General features: G+C 39.4%; 1 protein-coding gene across 3 annotated transcripts in view; it reads right to left on the bottom strand.

Moving 5' to 3' along the window:
• The window catches only part of phtf2 (putative homeodomain transcription factor 2), a 98,062-nt gene that overhangs the window by 10,758 nt on the left and 59,525 nt on the right, over window positions 1-27,779 (bottom strand). For all 3 annotated transcript variants that reach the window (XM_062983542.1, XM_062983540.1, XM_062983541.1), the window contains 9 exons: window positions 20,780-20,981; window positions 14,989-15,147; window positions 13,302-13,520; window positions 12,687-12,815; window positions 10,929-11,201; window positions 10,428-10,559; window positions 6,569-6,655; window positions 5,971-6,126; window positions 3,493-3,588 (listed from right to left, as the gene is read on the bottom strand). In XM_062983542.1, coding sequence (XP_062839612.1) covers window positions 3,493-3,588; window positions 5,971-6,126; window positions 6,569-6,655; window positions 10,428-10,559; window positions 10,929-11,201; window positions 12,687-12,815; window positions 13,302-13,520; window positions 14,989-15,147; window positions 20,780-20,981 — 1,453 coding nt within the window. The remainder of the gene's footprint in view (window positions 1-3,492; window positions 3,589-5,970; window positions 6,127-6,568; window positions 6,656-10,427; window positions 10,560-10,928; window positions 11,202-12,686; window positions 12,816-13,301; window positions 13,521-14,988; window positions 15,148-20,779; window positions 20,982-27,779) is intronic.

Genomic DNA, 27,779 nt, shown 5'->3' with positions numbered 1-27,779 from the left:
AGAGAGCCCCGATGAAGCGGATTTCTGTGGCCGGGAGGAGCTGGGATTTTTTGGAGTTCAACTGAAGGCCCAGCCGTTGCAGAAGAGAGAGGGTCTGAGAGACGTGGATTTGAAGGGACGAGGGGTCAGATGCGACAATCATCCAATTGTCCAGATAAGGGAAGATCATTATGCCCTGTTTCCTTAGATGCGCTGCCACAACGGCCAACACCTTCGTGAAGACCCTTGGGGCCGTAATGAGGCCGAAAGGGAGAACTGTGAACTGGTAAGATTGTCCCAGGAGTTTGAAGGAGAGGAAGCGTCTGTGGGATCGGCGTATCGAGAGGTGGAAATACGCGTCCCGTAAGTCTATAGAGGCAAAGTAGTCTCCGTGTCGGAGCATTGGAAGAATGGAGGCCACCGAGACCATTCGAAATTTTGAAGGCAGAATGAAAAGGTTTAAGGCTCGTAGGTCGAGGATGGGCCTAAGACCTCCGCCCTTCTTGGGAACCGTGAAGTATCTCGAGAAGAAACCTCGAGTGTCCTGCCCGGAAGGAGAAGGCCGGATTGCGCCCTTCATTAGAAGGGAGTCGACCTCGGAGCAGATCTCTGGCGAAGGGTCGGTGTGGAGGACGTGACCCGTGGGGGGCAAGGTTTCGAATTCCAAGGCGTAGCCGTCCCTGACAATGCGGAGAACCCAGGCATCTGAGGTGATAGACTCCCATTCATAGAAAGGGGCTAGACGATCGCGGAAAGTGCAGAGAGGAGAGTTCGGGTCGGAGCTTAAGAACGGCATGGCAGTGGCAGTAGTAGCGAAGGTAGAAATGGCCCCGGGAGAGTGGGTGTCAGGCCCTTCGTTGGGGTTGTGGCATAGCTGTAGCACCTTTGCCTCGACCTTTCGGGACCTGGTGCTGACGGCGAGGCTGTTGCTGATGACTATGCTTACTCGAGCTCGACGAACGTCAAAACGGTTGGTGACGAAAAGGCTGAGGGAAACGACGGTATCTTTGAGGGAACCATCGGGTCCGTTGAGCCTGGGGCTGATCGGTGCCACACTTCGCTGCGAGGATCTTGAAGTCATGGTTGGACTTCAATTTGTCGTCAGTACCCGAGTTAAAAAGTCCCTGGGTGTCGAAGGGGAGGTCTTCGATCACTTGTCGAGAGGAAGAAGAAAGTCCTGAGGACCTAAGCCATGCATGTCGTCTGATCGCAACCGCGTGGGCAATCATCTTTCCGGCGGTATCACCGGTGTGCTTCGCCATTTGGATTTGGTGGTGTGCAAGGGAGTCCGCCTCCTGCTGGAGGGTTGAGAGAACTGAACGGTCTTCATCAGAAAGTTTGGCGAAGAAAGGTTGGGCCTTTTCCCAGAGGATCTGTTGATATGCGCCCATACAGGCTCCGTAGTTTGCCATGCAGCAAAGGAGGAGAGCACCGGAGTACAGCTTCCGGCCTACTGCATCAAATCTCTTACCCTCCCTGTCGGCAGGAGAGTTAGACTGTCGACCCGAGGATTGGGAGGCCTTCACCACCATGGAGTTCGGATCGGGGTGATGCTTGAGCCATTCCAAGGCTTCATCATCGGTTCGGTACCAGGCCTCTATTTTTTTAGAGGTTGGAGGTATCGAAGATGGGGTCTTCCAGGATGCCTGGATTACGTCCAGGAGGTAAGGAAGAAAAGGCAGCAAAGTGGCTGGCGGGGCTTGAGCCTGGACCCTCTTGAAGACGGGGTCGGTGATGGCTTTGGAGGTTTGTTTAATTTCCATCCCCAGAGCGTCTGCCATTCTAACCATTTGGTCGGAGAAAGCCCAGATATTATCCGTCGGGGAAGGCGGGTCGACCTCGTAGGCGTCGTGAGGTGGAGAGAGGTCGAGGCCGAGGGAGACGACCGAGGCCAAGAGGATCGACTCGGGGTGTTCGACATCGAGGTCATCCTCCTCGGCCCCTTGAGGGGACCGGGGAGGCGAAACAAGCGCAGAGTCCTGTTGAGGTATCACCTCAAGAGCAGCAGCGGGCTGTGGACGAATGTCCTTGGAAGCAGAGGCCTGGACGGCACGAGCAAGGCGCGTCATCTGCCTACCCCTCTCAGGTGTTTGAGCCGGAGGGAAAAGTTCTTGTCAAGCCTGAGGGCGCGATGGCGCTGGCTGAGGAACTTTAATAACTGTCCTGACCGACCGGTTGGGAGAGACTTGAGCGCCTGCATCCGAGGACTGACCATGAGGAGAAGAAGATCGGAGGCGTTGTGCCGGTTGGATAGGGGAGGATCTCTTGGAGGAGGCCACGGAAGAGGGGGCATCCTTCTTAGAAGAAGCTGAGGAGGAAGACCTCTGGATCATTCGCCTCTTGGCTGGAGGTTGCTTCAACGCGACCCTTAACGATTTTCCCGGCATCGGTGGAATCGGGCACACAGCTGCCGAGTCAGATTGGGCTCGTCTGGATTCCTCCTGGGCCCTCTTAAAAGCAATTTTCATGGCGGAAGAAGATGGCGGCGAAGCTAGACGGGATCGAGTAGAAATGGCCGAAGCCACAGAACTCAAAGTCGATGAGGGGCCCATTTTGCCCGACCGAGTCGAAACAGTGGCTGTAGTCACCGTGCAGGGCGGTTTGGTTGGTTTAGCCCTCGAGGTCTTCGAGGCCTTGGACGATACCGACGGAGTAGGCCTAGACGCCATCGGGGTTGAAGTGGAAGTAGCTTCAGGAGCAAGAGTCTTCTCGTAGAGAGCTGCTCGAAGTCTCGCAGCCCTATTTCTTCGGGCCTGAGCTGTAAAGGCCAGGCAAAAACGGCAGGTACCGACGACGTGACTTTCGCCGAGGCAGAAAAGGCACTTAGCGTGGCCGTCGGAATCTGGAATTTTAGCGGCACATTGAGTGCACCGCTTGAAACGCGTAGTCGACATAGGAACGAAGAGTCCGAAGTGAGCTTTGCGGCGGAAAAAAAGGAACTGGGGAGTGAGCGCGGAGGGCGCTTCTTATACCCTCTGGGGAGAGGGGCGGGGTTACCGCCAAATTTCAAACTTTAGCTTGGAAGAGAATCTGTTGGAGCCTGCGCAGGTGCAGTCTCTCCATTAGTGTGCATTCACAGAGTACACGAAGAAAAAGCTACTCTTTTCACTTTATCAAATACCCGGTCCTATCTATGCTGCTTGCACTACCCCATGTGTATATCCAAATCACGCCCGCTGTACTAGGACAACTGGTTTCGCTGAATATTGTTACACAGCCATTTTATATTCTTATGTTTTATTGGATTTGTGTTTTTAACCGTTTTGTTATTTTTTAAACTATGTTTTTATTCTAATCTTGTTTTTGTTTGATGGATTGTTTGTATTTGTGTCTATGGACATTTTGTCCAATATGTAAACCACCCAAAGTCCAGTTTGGGAGATAGTGGTGGGGTATAAGAATAAAGTTGTTCTTGTTGTTCTTCTTGTTGTTGTTATCTAAGACTAAACAGGATCTTATACCTTTGGGGTATTTAGAGCTAATCTACTTTAAGGTATGTGTGTTTATTTTTACCTTGAGTAATTTTGTAGCCAGTTTTAAAACATTGTTCACTAATGTCAGTTCTTCCTTCTTATTCGGCTTCTTTTCCATTTTCAAGTACAAATTTATCTAAAAGAACAAATAAGAGTTAAATATTAAAATATGACTTCACTTCCAGCTTGTGATTTGACATCAGTTTTAGAATACTGAATATTTTCACAATGATTCCCTCTCACTGCCCTGTAATCAAAAGGTACGTATGTATATGGAAGAAGGCATAAGCCATGATGCCCCATACGGTTTTCACGACAGTACACTGGTTTCTAAATGAAAATAAAGTAAACAAACAAAAGTGGAAAGAAGCAACCAATATAAGAAATTTAAAAAATGTAAATTAGACCTGCCACACAAAAAGCTTTAATCCCTAGACACATAAACATATGCATACCACAGTTAACACCACGCAAACTGGTCTCTCACTGGTCACCACTGATTCAAAAGGCAACGAACACAGGGGGGCTCGGATGGTGAATTCAGGGTTGATAGGAGGGCCTTCTTGAGAAACCTTGCATTTATTTTACTTTACAAATTGATACTATAGTCGTATGCATACCAAAGTTTGTTCTAGCACAATCAGAAGACATAAGAAACCCCAACTTCTAAAGCACCTCTTGGGTGCAATGCTATAATGCATATTTTCTAAATAAACTTATCCAACCTAAACGGGCCGGCAGAACATTGGATAAGCGAATATGTTGGATAATAAGGAGGGATTAAGGAAAAGCCTATTACACATCAAATTAAGTTATGACTTTACAAATTAAGCACCAAAACATCATGCTTAACAAAAAAAATTGACAGAAAAAGTAGTTCAATGCTATGTAGTAATTACTGTATTTACGAATTTAGCACCAAAATATCACGATGTATTGAAAACATTGACTACAAAAATGTTTTGGATAATCCAGAACGTTGGATACGTGAGTGTTGGATAAGTGAGACTCTACTGTAGTTAAGAATTTTAGTATTTTTAAAATTTTCAAGTTAGAATCGTTGTTGACTTATGAAGGTTCAAAGATTTGTCACAAACAGAGAAAATACTATTTTTCATCAATTCTAAGACACATTTCCCCCCGATATAAGTGTTTTAGAACTGCGGGTTCTTTTTTATATACAGTCGAGTTCCGCTTATCCAACTTATCCAACACACCATATTATCCGATGCCCTGGGCACCTTCCCTCTCTTGCTCACCCCTCTCTCCCTTGCTTGCTCAGGAGGAGGAGGATCATCGGGAGAAGCAGAAGGGACAGCCTGGAAGCCTCCCTTGGGGGCTGCACTGCCCCTGCTGCTTGTCCTCTTCCTCCTCTCTCTCAACAGCCAGGGAGAGGAGGAGGAGGAGACGAGAAATCTACTCCTCAGGAAATTTACTCCTGGAAGAGCAATCATGGAGAAAAGGTGTCTTCACTGAAGCTTTTTCTCCAATCCTTGTTTCATACAACAATCCAATTTTTTTTTCAAATCCAATTATCACAGGGACAGAAAGTGAGTTGAAATCTTCTGAATGGGGCACAGATAGCAAAACAAACACCACACGGGTATTAACCCTTTCCTATGCTATCCAAACAAATTCAACTTAAGAACAAACCTACTTATTATTCATCACTTGGGGACTGCCTGCATAAGAACATATCTCACTATCAAGAAAATTAATAGAAACATAAATAGAGACAGAAAGGTTTTCAATTCTTCTAAATTTAGATTATTCTAACTGAATTGAACATCATTTTTTCACCTCAGACTGCCATATTACTGATTTGTATTTTGCAAAACAAGGCATTTGCATATGAGAAATTATTATTCTAAGCATCAACTGAACTTCTATGCTCATTCTTAATTGTCATGCTGTGCAGCAAATATTGTAAAAAGTACCAATGAAGGAAAAAACACAAAAAGTAATGCGAAGAGATCTGTCTGAAGATTGAAGGGAAATATAATTGAAAAATTAGCTTTCCTTCTGTATAAATGTTTTAATTTTAAATAATTAATATGTAGTCTACCTTGCAGACTGTACAAAACCTCTCTTTTGTACAATCAAAACAACTTTGGACGGACAGTTTAACCATTTTGAAAATGATCTGTATCTGACTACAGAATGAAATTGTATGGCTGCAATATTTGAAATCTATACATTATAATTGGACTAGATATGCTCTAAAAGCTTCTTGGCATAATTTTAAAAATTAACCTTGTAGGCTGTGTTTATTATCCTATGAAAGCATGCCACATGATAAGTGTAAATAAATTTTTGGTTTATTTAGACCTCATTTCGACAGGTCTGTTAAGACAAACTGAGGTCACTATGTGATCAACTAACAATTAGAAATATAAAATATGTTATAGATTCACATCAACAAAAGATATATTTACTAACTTTCCTTGAGCACAAACAGGATGAAATGTCAAACTTCACTTCAAGATGCTGTTGTCATTTTTTCCAATAGAGCTCTCACCTGTTCAGTAAGTAATATTGAGGTATTGCTGTATTTTTTACTCGTTTCAGATCCAAGTGTAATAAATCTTAAAAGAAACAAAGTTAGTGAAATGCACCATATCACTAGTTCCCAATTATAGTGGCAATCAAGGAAGATTTCATGTACATGAAGAAGCTGAAAGAAAACAAATAAATAACAAAATTGAAGTATTAATTCTTCAGAAAGTAGAGAACATTATAATATTTTCAGTACACAGAAGCATAATTTCACCAAATTTTAACCATTTCCATGAGAGCGAGTCCAACTAAAGTCAGTGGGATTTATTTCTCAATGAACAAAGGCCTGGATTCTAAGGCTAAAAGAGAATTTATTAAGTGCAAGCTTTACTTAAATTACAGGAAGAGAGCACTGGGGGTTGTCAGGTGGAAGACTAGGAACAACTTAGGTCGTAGATCTGATGGATGAGAACATGAACCTGCCTCTGTTTTGCATCTGCTCTTGCTCCATGATTGTTGGAGGATTAAGAGTTCTACTGGTCATGTAGAGGTGAATCCATGTTTTCTGTTGTTGTAATTCTAAAACCAAAGTAAAACAGTTCCTGGCATGTTTTTCTTACCTGTGCACAGCAGATGAACACAACAGAAATAGTCAACAAAAAAGCAGATGAGACTATTACATCGACTGACCGTTGAGGACCTCGCCGCTAAAAATAAAAGGAAATATGTATTGATTTATCTGTCTGGAGGAATTAGTGACAAAATATGGTAATATGGAAACATGTTCATATTTATACACAATGTATATATAGTGAGACATGGTGATGAGTAAAAAAAATCTCATTAATAGGATAATTTCACAAGACTCCTTTGATCAAATTGCTTTGAATTTCAGCAGTACAATCCATCACTTATTTGAAAACAAGATGAACAAAGCTATGGAAATGTTAATAAAACAGTTACTATGTAGTATATAAAAATCAAGATATAAATCCCAACACACTACTTGAAAAACAGAAGGCAACCAGACTGAAGAGGAAGGAAATAGTTTATTTTGGGAGTGTCTTTGCTATGCTTTGGGTACTTTTTGTCTTGTTCACGGGGTGTGGCTGCACAAAGTTTTGGTTTCTTAGGAAGATATTATGATTCAGACTTGAGAACCCAAACAACAGCTTTTGAATTTGGAAGGGAAAGTGCTTTACCAGATCATTAAGAAACTGAATAATAGATCAGACCAATAGTCTCACTTATCCAACATAAACGGGCCGGCAGAACGTTGGATAAGCGGATATGTTGGATAATAAGGAGGGATTAAGGAAAAGCCTATTAAACATCAAATTAGGTAATGATTTTACAAATTAAGCACCAAACCATCGTGTTATACAACAGATTTTACAGAAAAAGTAGTTCAATATGAAATAATGCTATGTAGTAATTACTGTATTTACGAATTTAGCACCAAAATATCACGATTTATTGAAAACATCGACTACAAAAATGTGTTGGATAATCCAGAACGTTGGATAAGCGAGTGTTGAATAAGTGAGACTCTACTGTACTGTGGAATCATGTTGAACTAGTAACATGGAATGAAAGGAGTCATCATTTTAAAATTTTACTATTAAATTCTCACAAAGGAAGCCAGAATTTCAGAAAATTTACATCCTTTAAGAGCTGGGCTCCCTCTACTGGATTGCAAGACAGCTAAATCAAGAACACAACTCCTCTCCCTAGCACAGAATTAAATCTTCTCCAAGTGCAAAAGAGGAAGCATGAAGAAAAATATGTCTAGTCAAAGAGCAGTGCAGTTTTCTTTTAATTTAATGTCATACACATAGAATCTAAACAGGTATCCTTAAATAGATTCTAGCCTTTCACAATCATTGGAGGAACTATAGGCTCCAGTGCCACAAAGTGAGTACACAATACCTGAACAGAAAGTGAACAAAAACTAATAAATAAACAAAATACTTAGCAAAACAATGAGGTGTGGAAATGTATATAAAAAATTTAAAATACCAAAGTGAAAAAGGTTTGTAACTACTATCATAATAAAACACAGCAATCCAGTAGATGTCCACAGATTTTTCAGCCAAATCTCTACCCTCCTTTGATGGAAGAACAATGGAAACAACTTGGGAATAAAGAAATCACATCTTCTCAGAAACGTATGTCAGAAGTGTTATTAATAGTTAGTATCTTTTTTCTAATGAAGCTATATGATTGCCAGGTTCAACCTAAACCTGGTAGATATTACAACAGACTCAATAATAGACCAATAGACAAAGAAGCCAGGCTTTGAAGCTGCAAGGCTATTCAATGCTAATCAAGCTGGTCAATTGCAACATTCATACTTTCTCCCACCCAGGGCCTCCCATGGATTGGTAAAACATCTGAGCATCCCCTGGGCAACATCCTTGCAAACGGCCAATTCTCTCACACCAGAAGCAACTTGCAGTTTCTCAAGTCAATCCTAACACGGAAAAATATATAATAAAAATACAATTATAATAATATAATACATAGTGGTATCTCTCGCTCACCTTGCTGGGGCCCATGAAAAGGATTTTCACTCTCTGTATCCTTCCTTTCCATGGCTAGGCCACAGAACCTCAGCTTTGCATAACTGGCCAAGTTGAATTGAGGGGCAAGGAGGTGGGCCTAGCCATCCCTTGCAGCCACACCCACGCCGGTTTCTAAAGGGAGGAAACTGCTTGGCCGTTGCTACCACCATTGCTAAACAGAGGAGGTGTCTGCTAAGACAGTTGCTAGGGGAGGAGAAGACTGATTGGCCGTTGCTAAGGGGCATGATTTTACCTGTCTCAGGTATGACAGATTTGTGATAGTAGGTATGTGAATACCTTAAAACACTCATCAGTTCAAATGCTACGTTGCGTCCACATTTCATAGCAATTGGTGTAGTAGTTTGGGAGATATGCGTCCTCGCAAACAGACATTACATTTTTATTTATATAGATTGCAAACTGTGCTTGCTGCTAATGTGCATTGGGCAGAATTCATTCACTATGTTACAGTATTTTACAAGCATGTATTCTTGAAGTAAATAAAAATAGCTTGCTACAATCAAGGCTGGCAGGAATTTTCAGGTGCTGAGTTTGATTGCTTTCATTTTCATTTATTGCTGGATGCCTTCAAGTTATTTCCAACTTATGGCAATGGGTTTTTTTTCAATTTTTTTAAATTTACATACATTAACAGCTTACAGTGAGACAGAATACAAAACAATGAACATTTTACAAACACATACCCCCACCATGAAAGCCTGAACAAGTATCCTTTACTTTACCATAAAATAAGCCAACCATTAAACAAATGTCATATTCAAAATTCCTGACCAACAAGGTTGTATAAACTTACCTTTTCACTCTCTAAAACATATTTGGTGAAAACTAACCAATATGAATCAAAATCTGATCTATTAATTAGTTTTCCCCTGTACATTTTCATTTCCATTGATAGTTTATCATTTAAGGCTACATTCCATACCTCCCCATACCATGCTTCCAACGTGAGATTGCTTACTAGCTTCCAATTCCTTGCAATTGTCAGTCTTCCACACTGTGAGTAAAATAATACCAATTCTTTCTTTTCCATTTCTAAATTCAACTTAGTGGCATCCATTAGTAATGCTAACCTAGCATTTGGGGTGATGTTTAGTTCTATAATGTTACCTATTTCCATAAATATATTATTCCAGAAACTCTTCAGCTGGGGACATTCCCACCATAAATGAAAATATGTCCCTTTATGCATGCCATATCTCTAGCAGATGTTACTTTGCTTCCTATCCATCTGGTGTAATTTTACCAGTTCGGTATACCATCTCCATATGACTTTGACAATCATTTATGATTTGACTTTGGCAATCATAAAGTGGACCTATCATGAGATTTTTGCTACTGACTACTTCTAAGGTTGAGAGGATGTGACTTGCCCAAGACAACCCAATAGGTTTCATGGCAAAGTGGGGATATGAACCTTGTCTCCTGGGATCCTTGTCCAGTACTCAGACCACAACACCACACTTTCTCCCTTCATCTTCACTATAATTTATTAAATGCTTTTAAACTATTTTAAAATAATGTTTTAACAATGGGTTTTTTAAAAAAAATTCTATGAATGGTCTAACTGTAGTTTCTTTTAACATATACCATAAGACACCTTGAATCTCATACTAGAAGAAAAGCATGATAGCAAAACAAACAAATAAGCCCAAATTATTCTCAGTGAAAAATATTGTTCTACTAGTCTGAAGCACAGAAACAGAAAAGCAAAGATTCAAAGGAGGGAAAAGCTGAATATTCAAAATCAGAGTTGTATTATATAGTGAAAGTCTACATCTTCCATTCTCTCCTAGCTGGAAATAAAATGCAATGAGCTCAATGGGGATTCCCTCTGAGTAAACATAGCAAGGACTGCACTGTAAAATGTCAAAAAAAGAAATAATGGAAAGCAAACCTTCAGATAGGAGCGGAGGGAAAGCCACATTTTAATATTCTGCACTTTCTTTAACCTGAAATGAGGAACTTCTGATTTCCGTGCTCTTCTAGCAGAAGTTAAGTGACCAAAGAGTTTTGCAAACAGTAGCCTCTGCAAAAGAAAGGTTATTTTAAATGAATTAAAAACATTGTGAAATAAAGCACTGATATTGGTTCATGACCCTAAGCTACTTTTAACAGGATATGGAAAAAAGAAAAAATACTGAAAGGGAGGGAGAATGCAAGAATTGTTACTATTCTTGCTGTGGTTATAGACATCATTACCACCAATTTAATGCCATTGTGCATTTTAGTGAATAGTGTTTTCTTCTGCAATGTTAAAAGCTATCTTGGAATATAATATTTTAAAGGGATTGTAATAAATAATAAATTATTATAGATATCAAAAACAAATCATTCTAGAAACATTACAATAAAATGGTACATTTTCCGGCCTTCTGGGCTTCATGCTAATGCCTACCTGCTTATAAGTTCTCTCAGCCACACATAAGAGGAAGAAGAAAATCCATACAAGGGAAACGCGAACAACAAAGCATACAACAACCATGGAAAGGACCATGATGTCTCCATTTGATCCAAAAGCAATAGTATAAAGTTCTATAGCAGAATGTGTTGCTAGGTGCTCCAGATCCTTAGCTTGGGAAAGTCGAAATACAAATGGTGTTAAGCCCAGGATTATAGACACAACATTTCCAAATATCTGGTAACCAATTCCTGGTACATAGCTGTTCACCTGAAGATGAGAAAAAAACAAAAGCAATAACATTATAATATAACACAGGTTAATAAAAACCTGTTTAATCCTGTTATACAGAAGTGATTATTTTTTAAATTAACCATAATATTTAAAATGTTAGCTAAAATGAAATTCAGAAATCAATAAAAGAGGATAAACAATCCTGCAATATGCAATATGAATAGTAACACGATATTTAGACATTCTGTTAAGATTATTACTGTATATACTCATATATAAGTCTAAAAAATTTAATTAAAAAACCTCTTATCTTAACCATGGGTCAATTTAAGTATTGTTCCTTAATTCTCTTTTCTGACTAGAGCGGCAAAAGGTGACCGCTCAGTCTCTCCCATGAGAAGCGAAAAGAAGTACTGTCCCCCCTTTTGTTCTCTTTGCCACGGTGCTACTTTTAGCCTTTTTTAATGGGGCCAGGAAACTAGTGGGGGGGGGGTTAGTGCTTCTTTGAGGTTCCCCTGGGTCGAACTAAATTTTTGCTACTCTACTCAGAGAAGGTGATGATTTCCTTTTTTGATACGGACTTAATATTGTGCATTAACTTTTATCAAAAACTTAATCATCCACTTCTCCGAGTTAAGTGGTGAAAGTCCTTCTTGAATCACTGGGCAGGAGAATAGTGATGGAAATGGTCAGGGGTGGAAGGTGCCCCAAGGCAGCACTGGCACTTTCCCCTTTCTGCAGAATGACCCCCCACAACATACCCATGAGTCATGCACCCGACTTATCGAGGATGTTAATTTATACATGAACATATATGACATGTCTGATTAACTGCTATAGGTTAAAAAATCATAATGGATTAAATCCTATGAACCTTAAGCACAGTTCTCCCAAATAAAGGGGGGGTGCTATGATTGAAAAATCGAAGAGAAGAAGTATCAATCGATGGACACAACTGAAAAAGTAATTTGGCATCTTGCTTTGAAAACTGTCACATGATGATATAATCAATGTGATTGTGGGTTGCTCCTCTGCAGCATCCAGAGAGTGGGATGTATCACAGAGAAAGACCTACAGCGAGAAACAATAACAAAAACAAGGTCTTCTTCTTCTTTCTGCTTCCATGATCAGCATGGAAACTGGAAAATTTTCTGATTGGACCCTCAATATTATCAGACTGGGTAAACTGACTTATTTTAATGTTACTGTTGTGGTATAAACCACAATTTAGATGTATTTCATTTTTTTAAAAGACTGGCAGTCATGGGACGCTCTGGATAAGTTCTATACAGCGTCAAGCAGGCAAAGCATATTCTAGTTATGTTTGCCCTACTTGCTATAAAAACAAATACGTGTTTATGTCCAGTTTTATTACAAAACAAACAATCCAATTGAAACCTAAAGTAGTGCAACAAATTTCAAGCATACTTATAGATGGTGACCCCCTCCCCCTTTGAGAAACATCTTTAACTTAAGCAAAGGGTATAATATAAGTCCCAATAAAGTAAAAAAAATATTCACCCTGTTCATGATCATGCCACTGATCTCAAGTACTGACATATCAGCCTTTTTGCAGTCATTACCTTCCCAAACAATTGCGCTCACTTTTTCTAGGCCAGGGTTAGAACTATGAAACCAAGGCAAATGGCTCTGGAAAAAAAAAGCAGGGGAGGGGAGATTTAGGAGACTCAACACAAATTATAAATTACAAAGGTGAGCATTACACTGACTCACAGGTAATTTATTTCATCCTATTAATGCTTTAATTACCACAAATTTAATTCAGTACAGATATGGTAAATACCCCGGTGGCACAGCGGGTTAAACCACTGAGCTGCTGAACTTGCTGACCAAAAGGTTGGTGGTTCAAATTTGGGAATTGGGGTGAGCTCCCGTTGTTAGCCCCAGTTTCTGTCAACCTAGCAGTTCAAAAACATGCAAATGTGAGTAGATCAATAGGTACAGCTCCAGCGGGAAGGTAACTGCGCTCCATGCAGCCATACCGGCCACATGATCTACAGACAATGCCGACTCTTTGGCTTAGAAATTGAGATGAGCACGACTAAACTTAATGTCAGGGGAAAAACTTTACCTTTACTATGGTAAATACGTACAATTTATTCTTTTTGCACTAACCTGATGAAAGGGGTCATCTCTATACTCTTTTTTCATACATGAATTGACTTGAGAGTTCTCCACATCTGTCTCGCTGGTACAGGATGAGCGACACTCTGCACAATGCAAAAGATCCTCCCACAATATGTCTTCTGTCTCAGACTCTGGTCTTGTGCTCTCAGAATCTTGTCTGGAACTTGAACATCGTGAACTACAGCTAGTTCCAGATTTAGGGACATCCTAAATATATATATTAAAAGTAAACATTAAAACCCACATGGTTTTGTTCTGTAATCAGTAACTAACTTGGTTTATAATCAAAAACATATTCAGAGGTCTTTTTGATAAAATGAAATGTTTTCTGCTACATAAAAATGACTGGGAATACTTTTGAACAAGAGGCCAGCAAGCTCAAGTGGATTCAGCATTGAACACTGAAAGCCCAGGGTTCCTATTCAGCCACAGGGTCTCATTGGGTACCTTGGGCAAGTCGTGCTCACTGAGCCTTAGAAGAAGGCAAAAGCAGACACCCTCTAAACAAATATTTTTTTAAAAACAAAAATCCTGTGATAATTTTGTCGTAGTGATTGCATAAGTCAGAAACAATGTAAGTCAGAAACAACAACTTCTGAACCATTGTACTATGTAATTTAATGTCATGGTTCAAAAATATGTCTTCTGCTGATTTTTCTATTTAATCTCTGTTTAAACGATATACTGTAGTTTCTACTAGAAAACTTTAAAACGAGCATCAGAAACACCACATACATCAAAATTACACTTGTTTCTTCCTTTAACACTACCACTTAGTTTTTCCTCCACAGAAAGATTCCTATTATGTTTTCATTCAACCCTGAAACAAGCCAAGGTCCTAGCATTAACAAGCTACAATTCTGAGTTACATATGATTTACAGGTGTTTATACAATGGATGAAACTGTTACTATGGTAAGGCAGGATATGATAGGTGCCACTCTACCCGCTGAGTAGACAAAATTAGGAGCATAAAACTAGGATGCCAAGATGAATTTGGCCTTTAGAAATCAACTAATTTCAATGTACACAAAGAACAAGAATGCATGGGAGTCAAATACTAAGATCCCTAATGGAGAGGGAACAGTTACCCTCATACCTGTAGGGATGTCTGACTGCAACCATGAGGTTCTCTGTTCCAAGCTTCTTCTGTAACAGATTTCTTTTATGTTTAAGAATAATAATTACCATGTAAAGCCAGCCCTACTATTAAAAACAGCAAAGCAACTGACACAATTTTGAAGCAGGTGATGTACTTCCCCATTAACACAGGGTATTAAAAAGAGAGAGGACACCTTTCTTGACTATTGATATTTATGATAAAATTCAAGATAAAATATAGAACTGATTAAAATAATATGTTAATAAAATACCAACAGATGTGGAAGAGCAAAGAACAATCATGCTTTCTGTTATTACACTCTTTAAAAAATCAAGCATTAATTGAAATGAAAAAAATACTTGGTAATGTAAAATGTGTAGGAAGACAATCTCCTATATATAACCTCTATGAAGACTCTCTTCTCTGACAGCTACCCAGTGAATGAAGGGCCAATGAATGGAAGGCTGACAGGCATAACCATTATTATTATTTTTTAAAAAGGGATTCTTCACTTTGATAAATACATATAGATGGTTGGAGAAAAATGATAGAGAGGATCGGTGTAGGGGCATACCTCCACAGAATAATGTTTCTTATAATGATGGGGTTTCCTGTTTCGAAATGCACAGTCACTGGAAGCACGTTCTGCATTACGGCGAAGGGTATATCCAGTTTCGGGGACCTCCTCACTTGAAACTTCATCAGAAACATTAGTCACTGTTCTGTGATTGTCCTAATCCAATTAAGAATGAGCTATTAGCAAAATACACATTGTTTTTAACTTCAAATATAACTTAATTCAATTCTGTACTGTTTTGGTACAATCCTATGTACATATGCTTGTACAATACATATTAACAGAAAATTTAATAGAGAACTTGAAAGGGGTAAGAGAGAAAAAGTCCTGGGAATGAATTCACATTATTTCTTCTCTGGCTATGGAAATTGCAGGCACTCAATTTTGGCCTTTTTTCAAATACACAGTAAAAAAACTGAAAATGCAAGTAATTTTGTTTATATAACTCTATTTTTGCTATCTTCTTTACAATGAGAAAGAATACCCTAGGCACATACAAAAGCAAAAGCAAACATAGGTGAGAAATTCTTGGCATAGATGGTACTGTTATTAAAGTCAGTCAGATGGCAAACAAACAAAAGAAACAGCAATTCTCTTTCATATATCAGCAGCAGTAGCATTTCCTGAAAAGAGGAAACCGTAAGCTACAAAAGCTATGGGGAAAGGAAGGGGATAACCATACTATTAGTCAAACATTTAAAATAATAGATACATTGCAATTGTTGATACTGAGTTATTATTATTCTGAAGTGTGATTGCAGTTCTTCATGCAATTATGCCATTCTGGAGTAGGGGACTTTCCTCCACCATGGCAAGCAATTTTATCCAGTTTGTTATCTCTCCACTCCACCCTACCTCAACAGAAGATACAGTGACAACATTTATTTATTCTTTCCTCTTTTTTAGACCATATGTACTTAACTTTAAGAATAAGATTACAGCAGATGTTTTCAGATCATTTAAATAAAAAGATGGTCAAACAACAGTCACAGGAAAGGTGAGAACCCTTGAGTTTACTTTCTAAAATTTGATGTATGTTCTAGCAAATGAAATCTCAGATGCTTTGTGGATTCGTAATGTTCCAGCAAATACAGCTGAAACAGCAACAACTAGGAATAATAGGAATGGCCTGTTAATTAGGTGAGAGCAGTGTATCGCTTGTTTTAGAAATTAATTTCTCCTAGTTATGAACAATTATAATTATTTTCTTGCTATGAAACATTTCAACATGTTCATTATAATACAGACAGACCCAATTTTAACCTACTGACATAACTGATGCTTTAGAAAATTACAAAGCACTTCAGAAACAAGCTTAAAATAATTTACTAGACCAGTGATTCTTAACCTTTCTTGGGTCATACACCTCTTTGAAAATCTGACAAATGCCAAAAAGAAGTACTGTGCCATTAAACATATTTAAGTTATGGATGATTTGTTCAATTGTTTTTTACCACTTGGAAAAAGAGCTCAATAGAGACTAATACTAATTGCTTCATTCAGTGCGCACACGCAAGGAGGAAAATTGCCTGTATGTGCTTTTTCAAATTCGTAATTTTGTTGGAAATAGTGGAATAATAGTGGAGGGCGATTAATAAGTAATTAAATGATGATGATGATGATGATGATTAAATTGTGATATCTTTTAAATTCAAGCTGTTTTTTCCAAGTGCTGAAAACAATTTGTTTTAACGAAAAACAAAAAAGGGACTTAATTTACAAATGTAAATACAACTTCTTTGATGTTTTTTTTTCATTATCTTAGGTTGTCAATAGAAGAAATGGATAAAATGTAGTATGATAATAGCAGTACAGTCATAACATTTTCCTTTCATTTCCTAACAGTAGTTATTATGACTTCAGTTCTTCTATCTTATCTACACTAATATACAAGCAGTCCCTGAGTTACGACTTACATATGACTCCCTAGTTAGAAAAGTGGGTGAGACAACAGGAAGTCTGCCCTGTTGTTTTACCCCAGTGAGGAAATCTACCCCTAGGAATAAACATTTCAGGGGTATAAACTCTTCCCTAAGTTATCCAAAACTAGAAAAAAATGGCTAGAGTTACACTTAAAAATTTACCTGTTCTGAGTTACATACAAGTCCAACTTAAGAACAAACCTACAGCACCTATCTTGTTCATAACCTGGGGACAGCCTGTACTTGTTCTTCCTTGTTCTTCCTGATGACGTGGAGGGGATTCTTGGGTCTGTGAGGGCGACCATTTGTGCTCTGGATCCTTGTCCTTCTTGGCTGGTTAAGCTGGCCAAAGATGGGTTGTTGGATTGGTTTGTGGCTATAATAAATGCCTCCTTGGGCCAGGGGACAGTTCCATCCTGCTTTAAGCAGGCGGTGGTAAAACCGCTATTAAAAAAGACCTCCCTGGACCCATCTGTATGTAACAACTACAGACCAATTTCCAACCTCCCGTTCCTGGGCAAGGTTCTGGAGCAGGTGGTTGCCACGCAGCTCCAGGAATTCCTCGATGACACTGATTTTCTGGACCGCTCGCAGTCTGGCTTCAGGCCTGGGCACAGCACCGAGACGGCTTTGGTCGCCTTGGTGGATGACCTCCGCAGGGAGCTGGACAGGGGGAGTGTGACCCTGCTGGTTCTCTTGGAAATCTCAGCGGCTTTCGATACCATCGACCATGGTATCCTTCTGGGGAGGCTCTCTGGGATGGGGCTTGGTGGCACGGTTTTGCTGTGGCTCCAGTCCTTCCTGGAGGGTCGTTCCCAGATGATGAAGCTGGGGGACACCTGCTCGGACCCCTGGCCATTGACCTGTGGGGTCCCGCAAGGGTCTATCCTATCCCCCATTCTATTCAACATCTACATGAAACCGCTGGGAGAGATCATCCAGAGTTTTGGAGGGCGTTGCCATCTCTACGCAGATGACACGCAAATCCACTACTCGTTCCCATCTGACTCCAAGGAAGCCCCTCGGATGCTGAACCAGTGCCTGTCCGCTGTAGCGGACTGGATGAGGAGGAACAAGCTGAGGATCAATCCTGACAAGACAGAGGCCCTCCTGGTCAGTCGCTCGTCTGATTGGGGTATTGGGTGGCAGCCTGTGCTGGACGGGGTTGCACTCCCCCTGAAATCACAGGTCCGCAGTTTGGGAGTCCTCCTGGACTCAGCGTTGACGCTTGAGGCGCAGGTGTCGGCGGTGGCCGGGAGGGCTTTCACACAACTAAAACTCGTGCGCCAACTGCGACCATACCTTGTGAAGTCTGACTTGACCACGGTGGTCCATGCCTTAGTTACCTCTAGACTGGACTACTGCAATGCGCTCTACGTGGGGCTTCCCTTGAAGACGGCCCGGAAATTACAATTGGTCCAGCGGTCGGCGGCCAGACTAATAACTGGGGCGAGTTACAGGGAGAGATCCACTCCCTTGTTCAAGGAGCTCCACTGGCTGCCGTTTATTTTCCGGTCCTAATTCAAGGTGCAGACCATCACCTATAAAGCCCTAAACGGTTTGGGAGCCACCTACCTTCGTGACCGTATCTCCTATCATAAACCTGCCCGATCCCTTCGATCGTCAGGGGAGGCTCTCCTGTCGCCACTGCCAATATCTCAGGCCCGCCTTGTGGGAACAAGGGAGAGGGCCTTCTCTGCTGTGGCCACCCGATTGTGGAACTCACTGCCCGGTGAGATTAGGCAAGCCCCCACACTAGCAGCCTTTAAGAAAGACCTGAAAACATGGCTCTTCCGTTGTGCCTTTGGAGAGTAATCACTACATACATCTCTTTTGCTGCTCTCCTTCAATATTTGTCCTCCAGTTTGCACCGCCACTTTATGACTCTGTCCTCTGTGTTTTTTACTCCTACTTCCTTTCTCACCTCGAGTTTTAATCTAGTGTTCATGTGGCCCGCCCTTGGTTTTATTGTTCTTTTGATCTTGTTTAATGTAGTGTATATTTTCTTTTATTGTGTTGTTTAATGTGCTATGATTTGTTGTTCTATTATATTTTGTTACATTGTATTGTTCTGGGCATGGCCCCATGTAAGCCGCCCCGAGTCCCCGTTGGGGAGATGGTGGCGGGGTATAAATAAAGTTTCTTCTTCTTCTTCTTCTTCTTCTTCTTATTATTATTATTATTATTATTATTATTATTACTAATTTTGGGCTCCAGGGGCAACCTGCAATGCTAGGAATTTGGTCAAGAACACACTATGGAAATATTTAAACCTCCATTCCCTATCTGATGAAATGAATGAATGGGAGGGGAGGAGGGATTTCCACATCATTTTATTCTTTATTGCTGTGAGGAATGACATTTGTATAATGACTGCTAAGAGAGTAGAGACTAAAACCTCTCTGTCTCAGTCCAGTGATCCCAATAAACAAGCAGTGCATATATGTTGATTTTGTCATTTGGGAGTTGTAGTTGCTGAGATTTATAGTTAACCTACAATCAAAGAACACTCTGAACCCAGCCCACAATGGATCCGCACCAAACTTGGCACACTACCTACATGGACATCATTGAATACTGGTGGGGTTTTTGGGCGGGCTGTTTTTGAATTCTGGGAGTTGTAGTTCAGATAGCATTCCGTACAAAAACCGGTGATGGGACTACAGTAGTAAACTTGCCACACATAGCCAACATGCCAAACTTTGAATACTGGTGGGGTTTCGAGGGGACTGACATCAGAGCTTAGGAGTTATAGTTCACCCACATCAACAGAGCAATGTGCACCCAACTGATGGATCTGGACCACATTTGGCACAAATACCCAATATGACCAAGTTTGAATACTGGTGGAATTTTTTTGGGGGGGCGGGGGAGGACTGACCCAACATGATGGTAATTGTAGTTCTTCCTGCATCCAACATGGCCAACTGTAAGTACAGGTGGCATCTGGAGGCGACTGACCTTGGCACATGGGAGTTGTAGTTCACCCGCATCCAAAAAGCAATGAACCCACCAAACTTAGCACATAAACCAACATGGACAACAGTGAATACTGGTGGAATTTGGGGAGGGTTGGCCCATGATTTTGGGAGTTGTAATTCACCCGCATCCTTATGCCTTTTCTAATGGGAGCATTAATAAAAAACAAAAGGAAATACTGACTTTTTACAAATAAATAGCATTGCTGCTCCGGATGCTCCTCCTCCTCCTCCTGATACTCAGTTCCACATCACGTGGGCACTTCCCCCTGCCTTGAAGGAACTCACTGGCGCAAGCCTCCCTCCCGGCCTACATGTTCTCCCTTGCCCGTGCATGCACACTATGCTGCCATGCACTGAGCACACCTACTTTCCCCTCCCTTCTTGGAGTCTCAGAAACAGCTGTCCCCTTAGCTGAGGCCAGCCAATCACAGCAGGAGGAGGACTTTTGGTGGGAGGATTTGCTATCTGTTTCCATGAAAGAGGACAGGTGGACAGATCTTAAGTCTTCTCTGCCAAAGGGGTTCTTAAAACCATCAAAATATGTGTTTTCTGATGGTCTTTAGCAACCCCTCTGACACCTCCTTGCAACTCCTCAGGAGTCCTGACTACCAGGTTGAGAAATGCTGGACTAGAGTTTCTCTATATGTGGGGTAGGCTAAAGGTTTCCATAACTGTGATAATCCTCAAATTAAAAGGGCTTTTTTAGTGAAAGTGTTTTTAGCTACAGCCTAGGTGTTCAAAACTTCTAATATTATGGCAAGATCCTACTATGAGAGACAGAAAGTTGGGCATGACAGTCTTTTGGTGTGATTTCTCATGGCAATTATCATATGAAAATTACTGATGGGGAGCTCATGGTAATTCTACAAGAAATGAGACACTCACTTTGTGATGATTTGAATTGCTGAATGCATTTCTGACTGTTCCTGTGCTCCAGCATGTCTCTTCTGATCTGATAATTTCAGAGTGTGACTCAGGAGACTGTAAAAAATCTTCGCTGCCTTTACCTGTCTTTTTTCCATCAAGGGAGACATACCCATTGTCAGTCTCTGTAGATTTATCTATAGAGTTCTTCATTTTCTTCACTCTAGAGTTAAACATATACATATAATTTAAAAATTACATTTTTGGCTATCATTTCCCCCTTTTCCAGTTTCCCCAATTGTCATACAACAGAAAAAGTATGCGTATTTAGTTGAACGTGTGATATATTAATGTTATATAGTACAAAATTTCTGCAAAGAATTAATGATTTTGGATACACAAAGTTAACTGCCAAATTCAACTGCTTTTCTTAAAGGTGGCAATTTCTTTTAATAAAATAAAATATAGCAGTTCCTTATTCCTGTATGCTCAGAGCAAAAGAAAAGCAACAAAGCACATGGTTTCTTGCAAAAATACAATGCTGAATGTATGCCATACTTTTCTTTAAAGGTACTTGTAACATTTAATTAATAGTAGACTAATAAGCCCTCTATTAGTAAACTAATAAGGCCTTCATGAGGTCACAAAGTCAGAAGCGACTGAACAAATAAACAAAAAACAGTAAGGCCTTTAAGCAGAAGAAATATTAGATAACAGTATTTTTGTCTGGCTCTAAAATGAAAGAAACTAAGTTCAACCAAATAATTCACGAATGTCATTATAAAAATATGAATGGGGTGAGTGAATAGATGGATAGCCATGAAAACAGGAAAGGTCTAAATACTGAGAAATAATGACCTATTTCTTGCAGTAATGTTGGTTTTCCAGCAAATTCACAGATATACCTATTTATGCATCTTTACACTTCATTAGAACACTGACATATTTAATGCATGTTCACACAGTCTTTCTGAGCCTCAAATAAAAACTGAAAGCACTGCTTACCTAAGTAAACATTAAATTTGAGGAGAATTTGGATCAGAAGAAACAGAAATACAGCTATACATAATGCGAGGAAATGACAGAAACACAGTTCATATAATACTGGCTTAGTTTAGTTTACTAATTATAATATTATTTCACTGATCTTCATGGCATGTTATCGATATTTAATAGGTAAACTGCCCCAAGACATATGTCCAAATTAATGGGTAAGAAACACAGGCTCATAGTGAGCTAAAGCTAGCTCTTGGAAAGATGTAGTAGCAACACTGCTGCTGACAGGATATACAGGGTTTGAATAGAAACCAAATCTTCTAGCTTTTTTTCATTAATAATAATAATAATACTTTATTTCTAGACCACCCTCTTTCTCCAGAGGGACTCAGAGTGGTTAACATACATATAAATGGCAAACATTCAATGCCACAACTACTTCACTAATATCAAAAGTATAAAATGTCAATGACATATTAATGATAATAAAAATACAAATTAGAAAAAACAGTCTGTAAACATGACATCCATTTTCTGGCAGAACAAGTCAAAGAACATCCTGTAAATTCTTGTAACAGCTACTAGCTTTGGACTAAGGAAACAAATAAGGAGTAACGGACAAGAACGGAGACTTCTGCCGAGATTCTACGTGTTTGACAATGAACTTTCAGCCTACTGGGCCCAGTACAGAAGGATCCTCTCAGCAAATAGAAAGGATGGAGTAAGCAAAGACAAAAGTGAACTGTGAGCATCAGCAAAACAAAAATCATGGTTGGAAGAAGATGAAGCCTCCAAGGACAACTCTGAATAGTATGTCTGAAAATTGTTGATCAGTTCAAAGTATGCACACACATAAATGTAAAACTATCTGGCCATTAAATTTACAGATAATAGTATGAATGAGTCTTCATCAACCCGAAGGGAGCATTTTGTTATCTGAACCTTCAAAAATAAAAATTACCAACCCCTTTCACCTCCCTGAGATAGAATCTAAAGCCTGTAACAAAATGGTTGTCTGAAGGCAATGGCAATTTTCATTATGTCTGGAAACTGTCAGATTGGCAAAGGTTGTCCTAAAGTGTGGGATTTCAATTTACCTGTTCAATAACATTTTATCGCTGATCTGTATTCACTCCTCTTTTTTCTATCCCCTCCCACCTTTTATCAACATGTACATGGTTCAACTGCCCTTCAAATGTTTCATTAAAAAATAAAAAGTGATACAAACAATTATTACAGTATAATGTGTTAAGTTTATCTAGAGCAATGGTTGGCAACCTTTGGGCCTCCAGGTGCTTTTGACTTCAGCTCCTACAGTTCCAAACAGCTGGCAAGCTGGCTGGGATTTCTGGGAGTTGAAGTCCAAAACACCTGCAGCAAAGGTTGGGAACCACTGATTTAGAGGACACTGACCCATTGCTACAATAAGTATCTAGCGAATCAAGGATGGTGAACCCTTACTCAGAAATCTCTCACATCTGTGAGCACATGCAGATATTTTTCTGCACCACAGAACACTGCATGCTCTCAGTCTTCCCACTATCAATGTCTAAAGACCAGTGACAAAGCTAATGTTTTATTCAATGTTTTCTTCACTTGATTTTTTTTTTTAAAAAAGATGAAGACTGATATGGGAATTTAACTATCTTTATCTTTTGGCTGCAAGCACCAACTTTGTCGAAAACCTGATAATTGTGTGATCCGCTATGTGTAAAGTTGTGGAGTAAAAGATGAGGAGAAAGAGAGAAAAGCCTGGGAGGGGGAAAAAAATGTACCACTTAGGATTTAATCATACAGTAGTGTGTTGCACAACTGCAATGGGTTAATTTCATGTTTGAACTTTTTTTAAACAAATGATATGGAGACACTCTCAATGTTGCATTACATTGTTATTGAATTTTATTTTTTCATTAATAAGAAAACCTGTAACTGGCTCCAATATTGCTGCTGTTCAAGTATAGTTTCTGATCCAATTTCATTCTGCAGCAGTTTCAGTAGCTGTGAGTGGGTGCGATTCTTCTCTTCTCCCACTCACCAAGCAAGGTGAAGTCACACTACTTACTCCATTCCCTGGGTTGCATTTTTTTTAAAAAATTGTTTTGCTGTAAATGTGCAACTGCATTACCATGGGGGGAGTCACCAGTATGCTGCAATTATGGCTGTGCCCTCCATTTGCAACTGCACAATTGCGACATAAAAAGAAAAATAAATAAACAGCACACATGTACTATGTATGGAAGACACAGGTAGGAAAATTCAGTCCAGTGAAGCAACGCAGAATGCGGCATCACAGAGCTATTAGAGAGGAGGTGTGAAAGTGATTGTTGCCATACTGGTGTGTTTCTATTTGCTTAAACAATGTAACTGATGTGAGACAATAGGTTGGTGTGATAAAGTATCTAAGAACCCAGCACCTTGTGAACAATATTAAAGTTTTACAAAGGTATTAAATGGAATATCCTTCTGAATAGACTGGAGGGGATAATATGTTAGATAATAAGGAGGGATTAAGGAAAAGCCTATTAAACATCAAATTAGGTTATGATTTTACAAATTAAGCACCAAAACATCATGTTATACAACAAATTTGACAGAAAACGTAGTTCAATATGCAGTAATGCTATGTAGTAATTGCTGTATTTACGAATTTAGCACCAAAATATAACAATGTATTGAAAACATTGACTACAAAAATGCGTTGGATAATCCAGAACATCGGATAAGCGAGTGTTGGATAAGTGAGACTCTACTGTACTTGATTTTCCTTCCTTTACATTCTTCTTCAAACGTGTCCCACCTATTCATCAGGTGTTTCTGCATCTACTCGAGTTTTAATCAATCTTCTCCCTTTTTCCTGACTTCCTGAATGTACCATAGGAAGACCTATCCATTCTAACGAACGCTGCTGTTCCAAAATAACTAACATATGAAAGTACAAGATTCAGCATTGAGGTCTAGCAAATGAAGTGACATAGTTTGGAAAATTTAACAAGATAATAACTTGATACTGGCTAATTCATACTTTTCACATTCTGGGACAGCTACACCTTTTAAAACATATGCTAACCTGTGTGTATATACAGAAGAGATTCAAAGAAGAAAAGCTACCAATACCTCTATCAAACATTCAGCCTAACAAGAGTCTTTATCTCAAGTCTACAAATGTGATGCAATCCAAAACGGAACAGAGCAAGATATATTTATATCCTTCATGCATTCATACCTGCTAGGCAATAAACGGAAGGAGAAGCCACACAAATGGGGAAAATGAAGCAGTGTAACAAGCAAAGTAGATAATTTTGCAACACTGTGGATACAACCCAAACAATCATCTTACATGTGTTCAGGCTGCTGTGAAATCACAATGCAATCTGTCTTTCTTAGCAATAACAGATCACTCAAGTATAAGTGAGGGAAGGCCAGCTTTTGAAGATTACTGGAACACAAAAATTTCTAGGAATGCTACTTTCTCAAGGAAACCAAATCAAATACGTGCCTTCAGCACTTCTCACCATGTGTGGAAATGAAGCATGCATAATGCTATGTTTAAAATTTAAATGCAATTCAGCACACAGTAAGCAAGACATACATCCTACTATGGACAGAAGCACTGTTATTATTTCCCCATAAGTCAGGAATGTTCCAAAAATAAAAAAAATCTAATCATTCATTTAGTAAAGCTCACAAATACAAACTAAAGCTCACAAACAGAAACACACACCCTAGGCCAGTAGCCATGATGCTGATAGTCCCTAAAGTGTCCTGAATATAGACAATATTAAAGCACTATTCCAACTATTAATCATTATTTCCCTGCTAACTATGGAAAAGAGCATCTTTATCTTTGCTTTGTGCTGGAAAGATTGTCAAGGTTGGTAAATTTACAATTTACTAATCTCTTTAATATTTAAAAAAAGCCCAGCAGCTTGATTTCATGTCAAAATCTACATTTCATATTTTACTTATTTAAAACCACAAACGGGTGCGGAACATGACCTAGCAGTAAATAGCAATACAGAGCTTGAAATCGCATCAAGCAATGGGCATGTGTGCTCAGGAAAAGGACACGATAAGCACAAACAGATTGAAATAATTCCTTTGCTATGAACGACCAGCACAATAATTAGAATCCATAGGTAAAAATTTCAATGATGTCAAAGAAATTCCAATTAAAACTGATCATTCAATACTAATAATAAAGAAACAGAATATTCTGCATTAACATTTCCATTAGAAAAGCAATATAGTAGTAGGATGAAACTTCACAACAGCTATGTTCTACTTCAACCTAGTTTCATGAAAGACATGAAATACTGTCAATGCATTGCCATATTTGTGATTAAACAGAATAAACATTGTCTTTGTGAAGATAAGCTACTGTTACTTTGCTCATAAAACTTTATTGTACCAATAATAATTCTAAGACCATTCAATTCTTTCTCCTTATAAGGCAGTGGTTCTCAACCTTTTTAATGCCGCAGCCCCTTCATATAGTTCCGCATGTTGTGGTGACGCCCAACCATAAAATTATTCATTGCTACTTCATAACTGTAATTTTGCTACTGTTATGAATCGTAGTGTAAATATCTGATATGCAGGATGTATTTTCATTATTTCCTCAGAGGTTGTGAGGTATGTTGGAAACTAAGCAATTGTAGAATGTCCAGGGTGAGAGAAAGAACGCTTGTCTGTTTGAGGCAGGTATGAATGTTTCAATTGACCACCTTGATTTAACACTTGAAGCCTTGCAGCTTCAAAGCCTGGCTGCTTACTGCCTGGGGGAATCTTTCGTTGGGAGGTGTTAGCTGGCTCTGATTGAATCATGTCTGAAATCCCTGTTTTCTGAGTGGTGTTCTTTATTTAATTTCGACAGAAAGAAGCAATCCATGAAAATATGGCAACCAGTACTTAAAAAACTCCAAAATCAGGACAGTAAATAAAGAAACATTCACACCTGCCTCAAACAGACAGTTATTTCTCCCACCCTGGACATTTCATAGATATATAAATCCCACAAAGGTTATGTCCATCTATCTGAGCATATTGTTGAAGAAAAATAAAAAACTGAGTTTTCCAAAGTCTACTTTTAGATACCAGATTATGTTTGTAATTACAGTCAAAGTAATGACCATTGTTGTTCTGAATATGCCTTATCTTTAAATATGATACTTTTGTTCCTTTTTGAGGTTGTATACAATGAAAATGCGATGGTTTATGCTAAACTAATGTGGGGTGAAACCAAGAATGCCTTTCCTTTAGTAAAAGAAACATAGATGCCACAATTTTAGTTATCTAAGCATACAGATATAATACACTGGTGCAACACGTACAAAATACATTAATCAGTGAACTGCACTATCCCCTTTCCTGATGCTATAAAAACAAAAGTGTTGCATAGCATTAATGGTTCATATTTTCTCTGAAACATCCTTCCAAGTTGATTACTACATTACTTCATGATTAAACAAAGGCCTTTTCTGGTTTTAAAACAGTCTGGAGAACTGAGGCCAAAGGGACCAAAGAAGAATGATCATTCCCTAAAATGAAGTCATGCAATTGCCAAGGATTAGGAGACTGTATTGGCAAAACCGTCCCCGATGCTATGTAAGGTGACTTGCGGATATTTGAAGGCAAAATAACTTTTTAAAAAAGAGAGAAGAAAAGAAAAAGAAACTGAGGTTGATTTGGAGCCCTGGAGGCTGCAAAATGATCATGGAACATGCCTGCTAGAGTCTCTCCGCCTCTGCTTTAGGATATATGAGTTTTAAAAATACTAAGGATGTGGAGAAGCCCTGAGGGACTCTCAAAAATGCCTGTGGGTTGTGAATGCCTTTGGGATCATTCTTTCATCTGGTCTTAGTTTAATTGCTTTAAAAAATATTTTGGGTAGTTCTTTACTATGAAAAGTATCCCAATGAACCATCTAAGCAGTGACAGATGAGACAGGTAAAATTTCCATACTAACAATTTCTGAAATGTCCTGCACATTCCATGTTTTTCCTTCTACATAATGGTAGGCAGTGCC

This window comes from Anolis carolinensis, chromosome 5, assembly GCF_035594765.1.
Source record: "Anolis carolinensis isolate JA03-04 chromosome 5, rAnoCar3.1.pri, whole genome shotgun sequence".
Taxonomy (NCBI): domain Eukaryota; kingdom Metazoa; phylum Chordata; class Lepidosauria; order Squamata; family Dactyloidae; genus Anolis; species Anolis carolinensis.
Note: the sequence above shows the minus strand (reverse complement) of the source record. Positions and strands in the feature narration are given on the sequence as shown.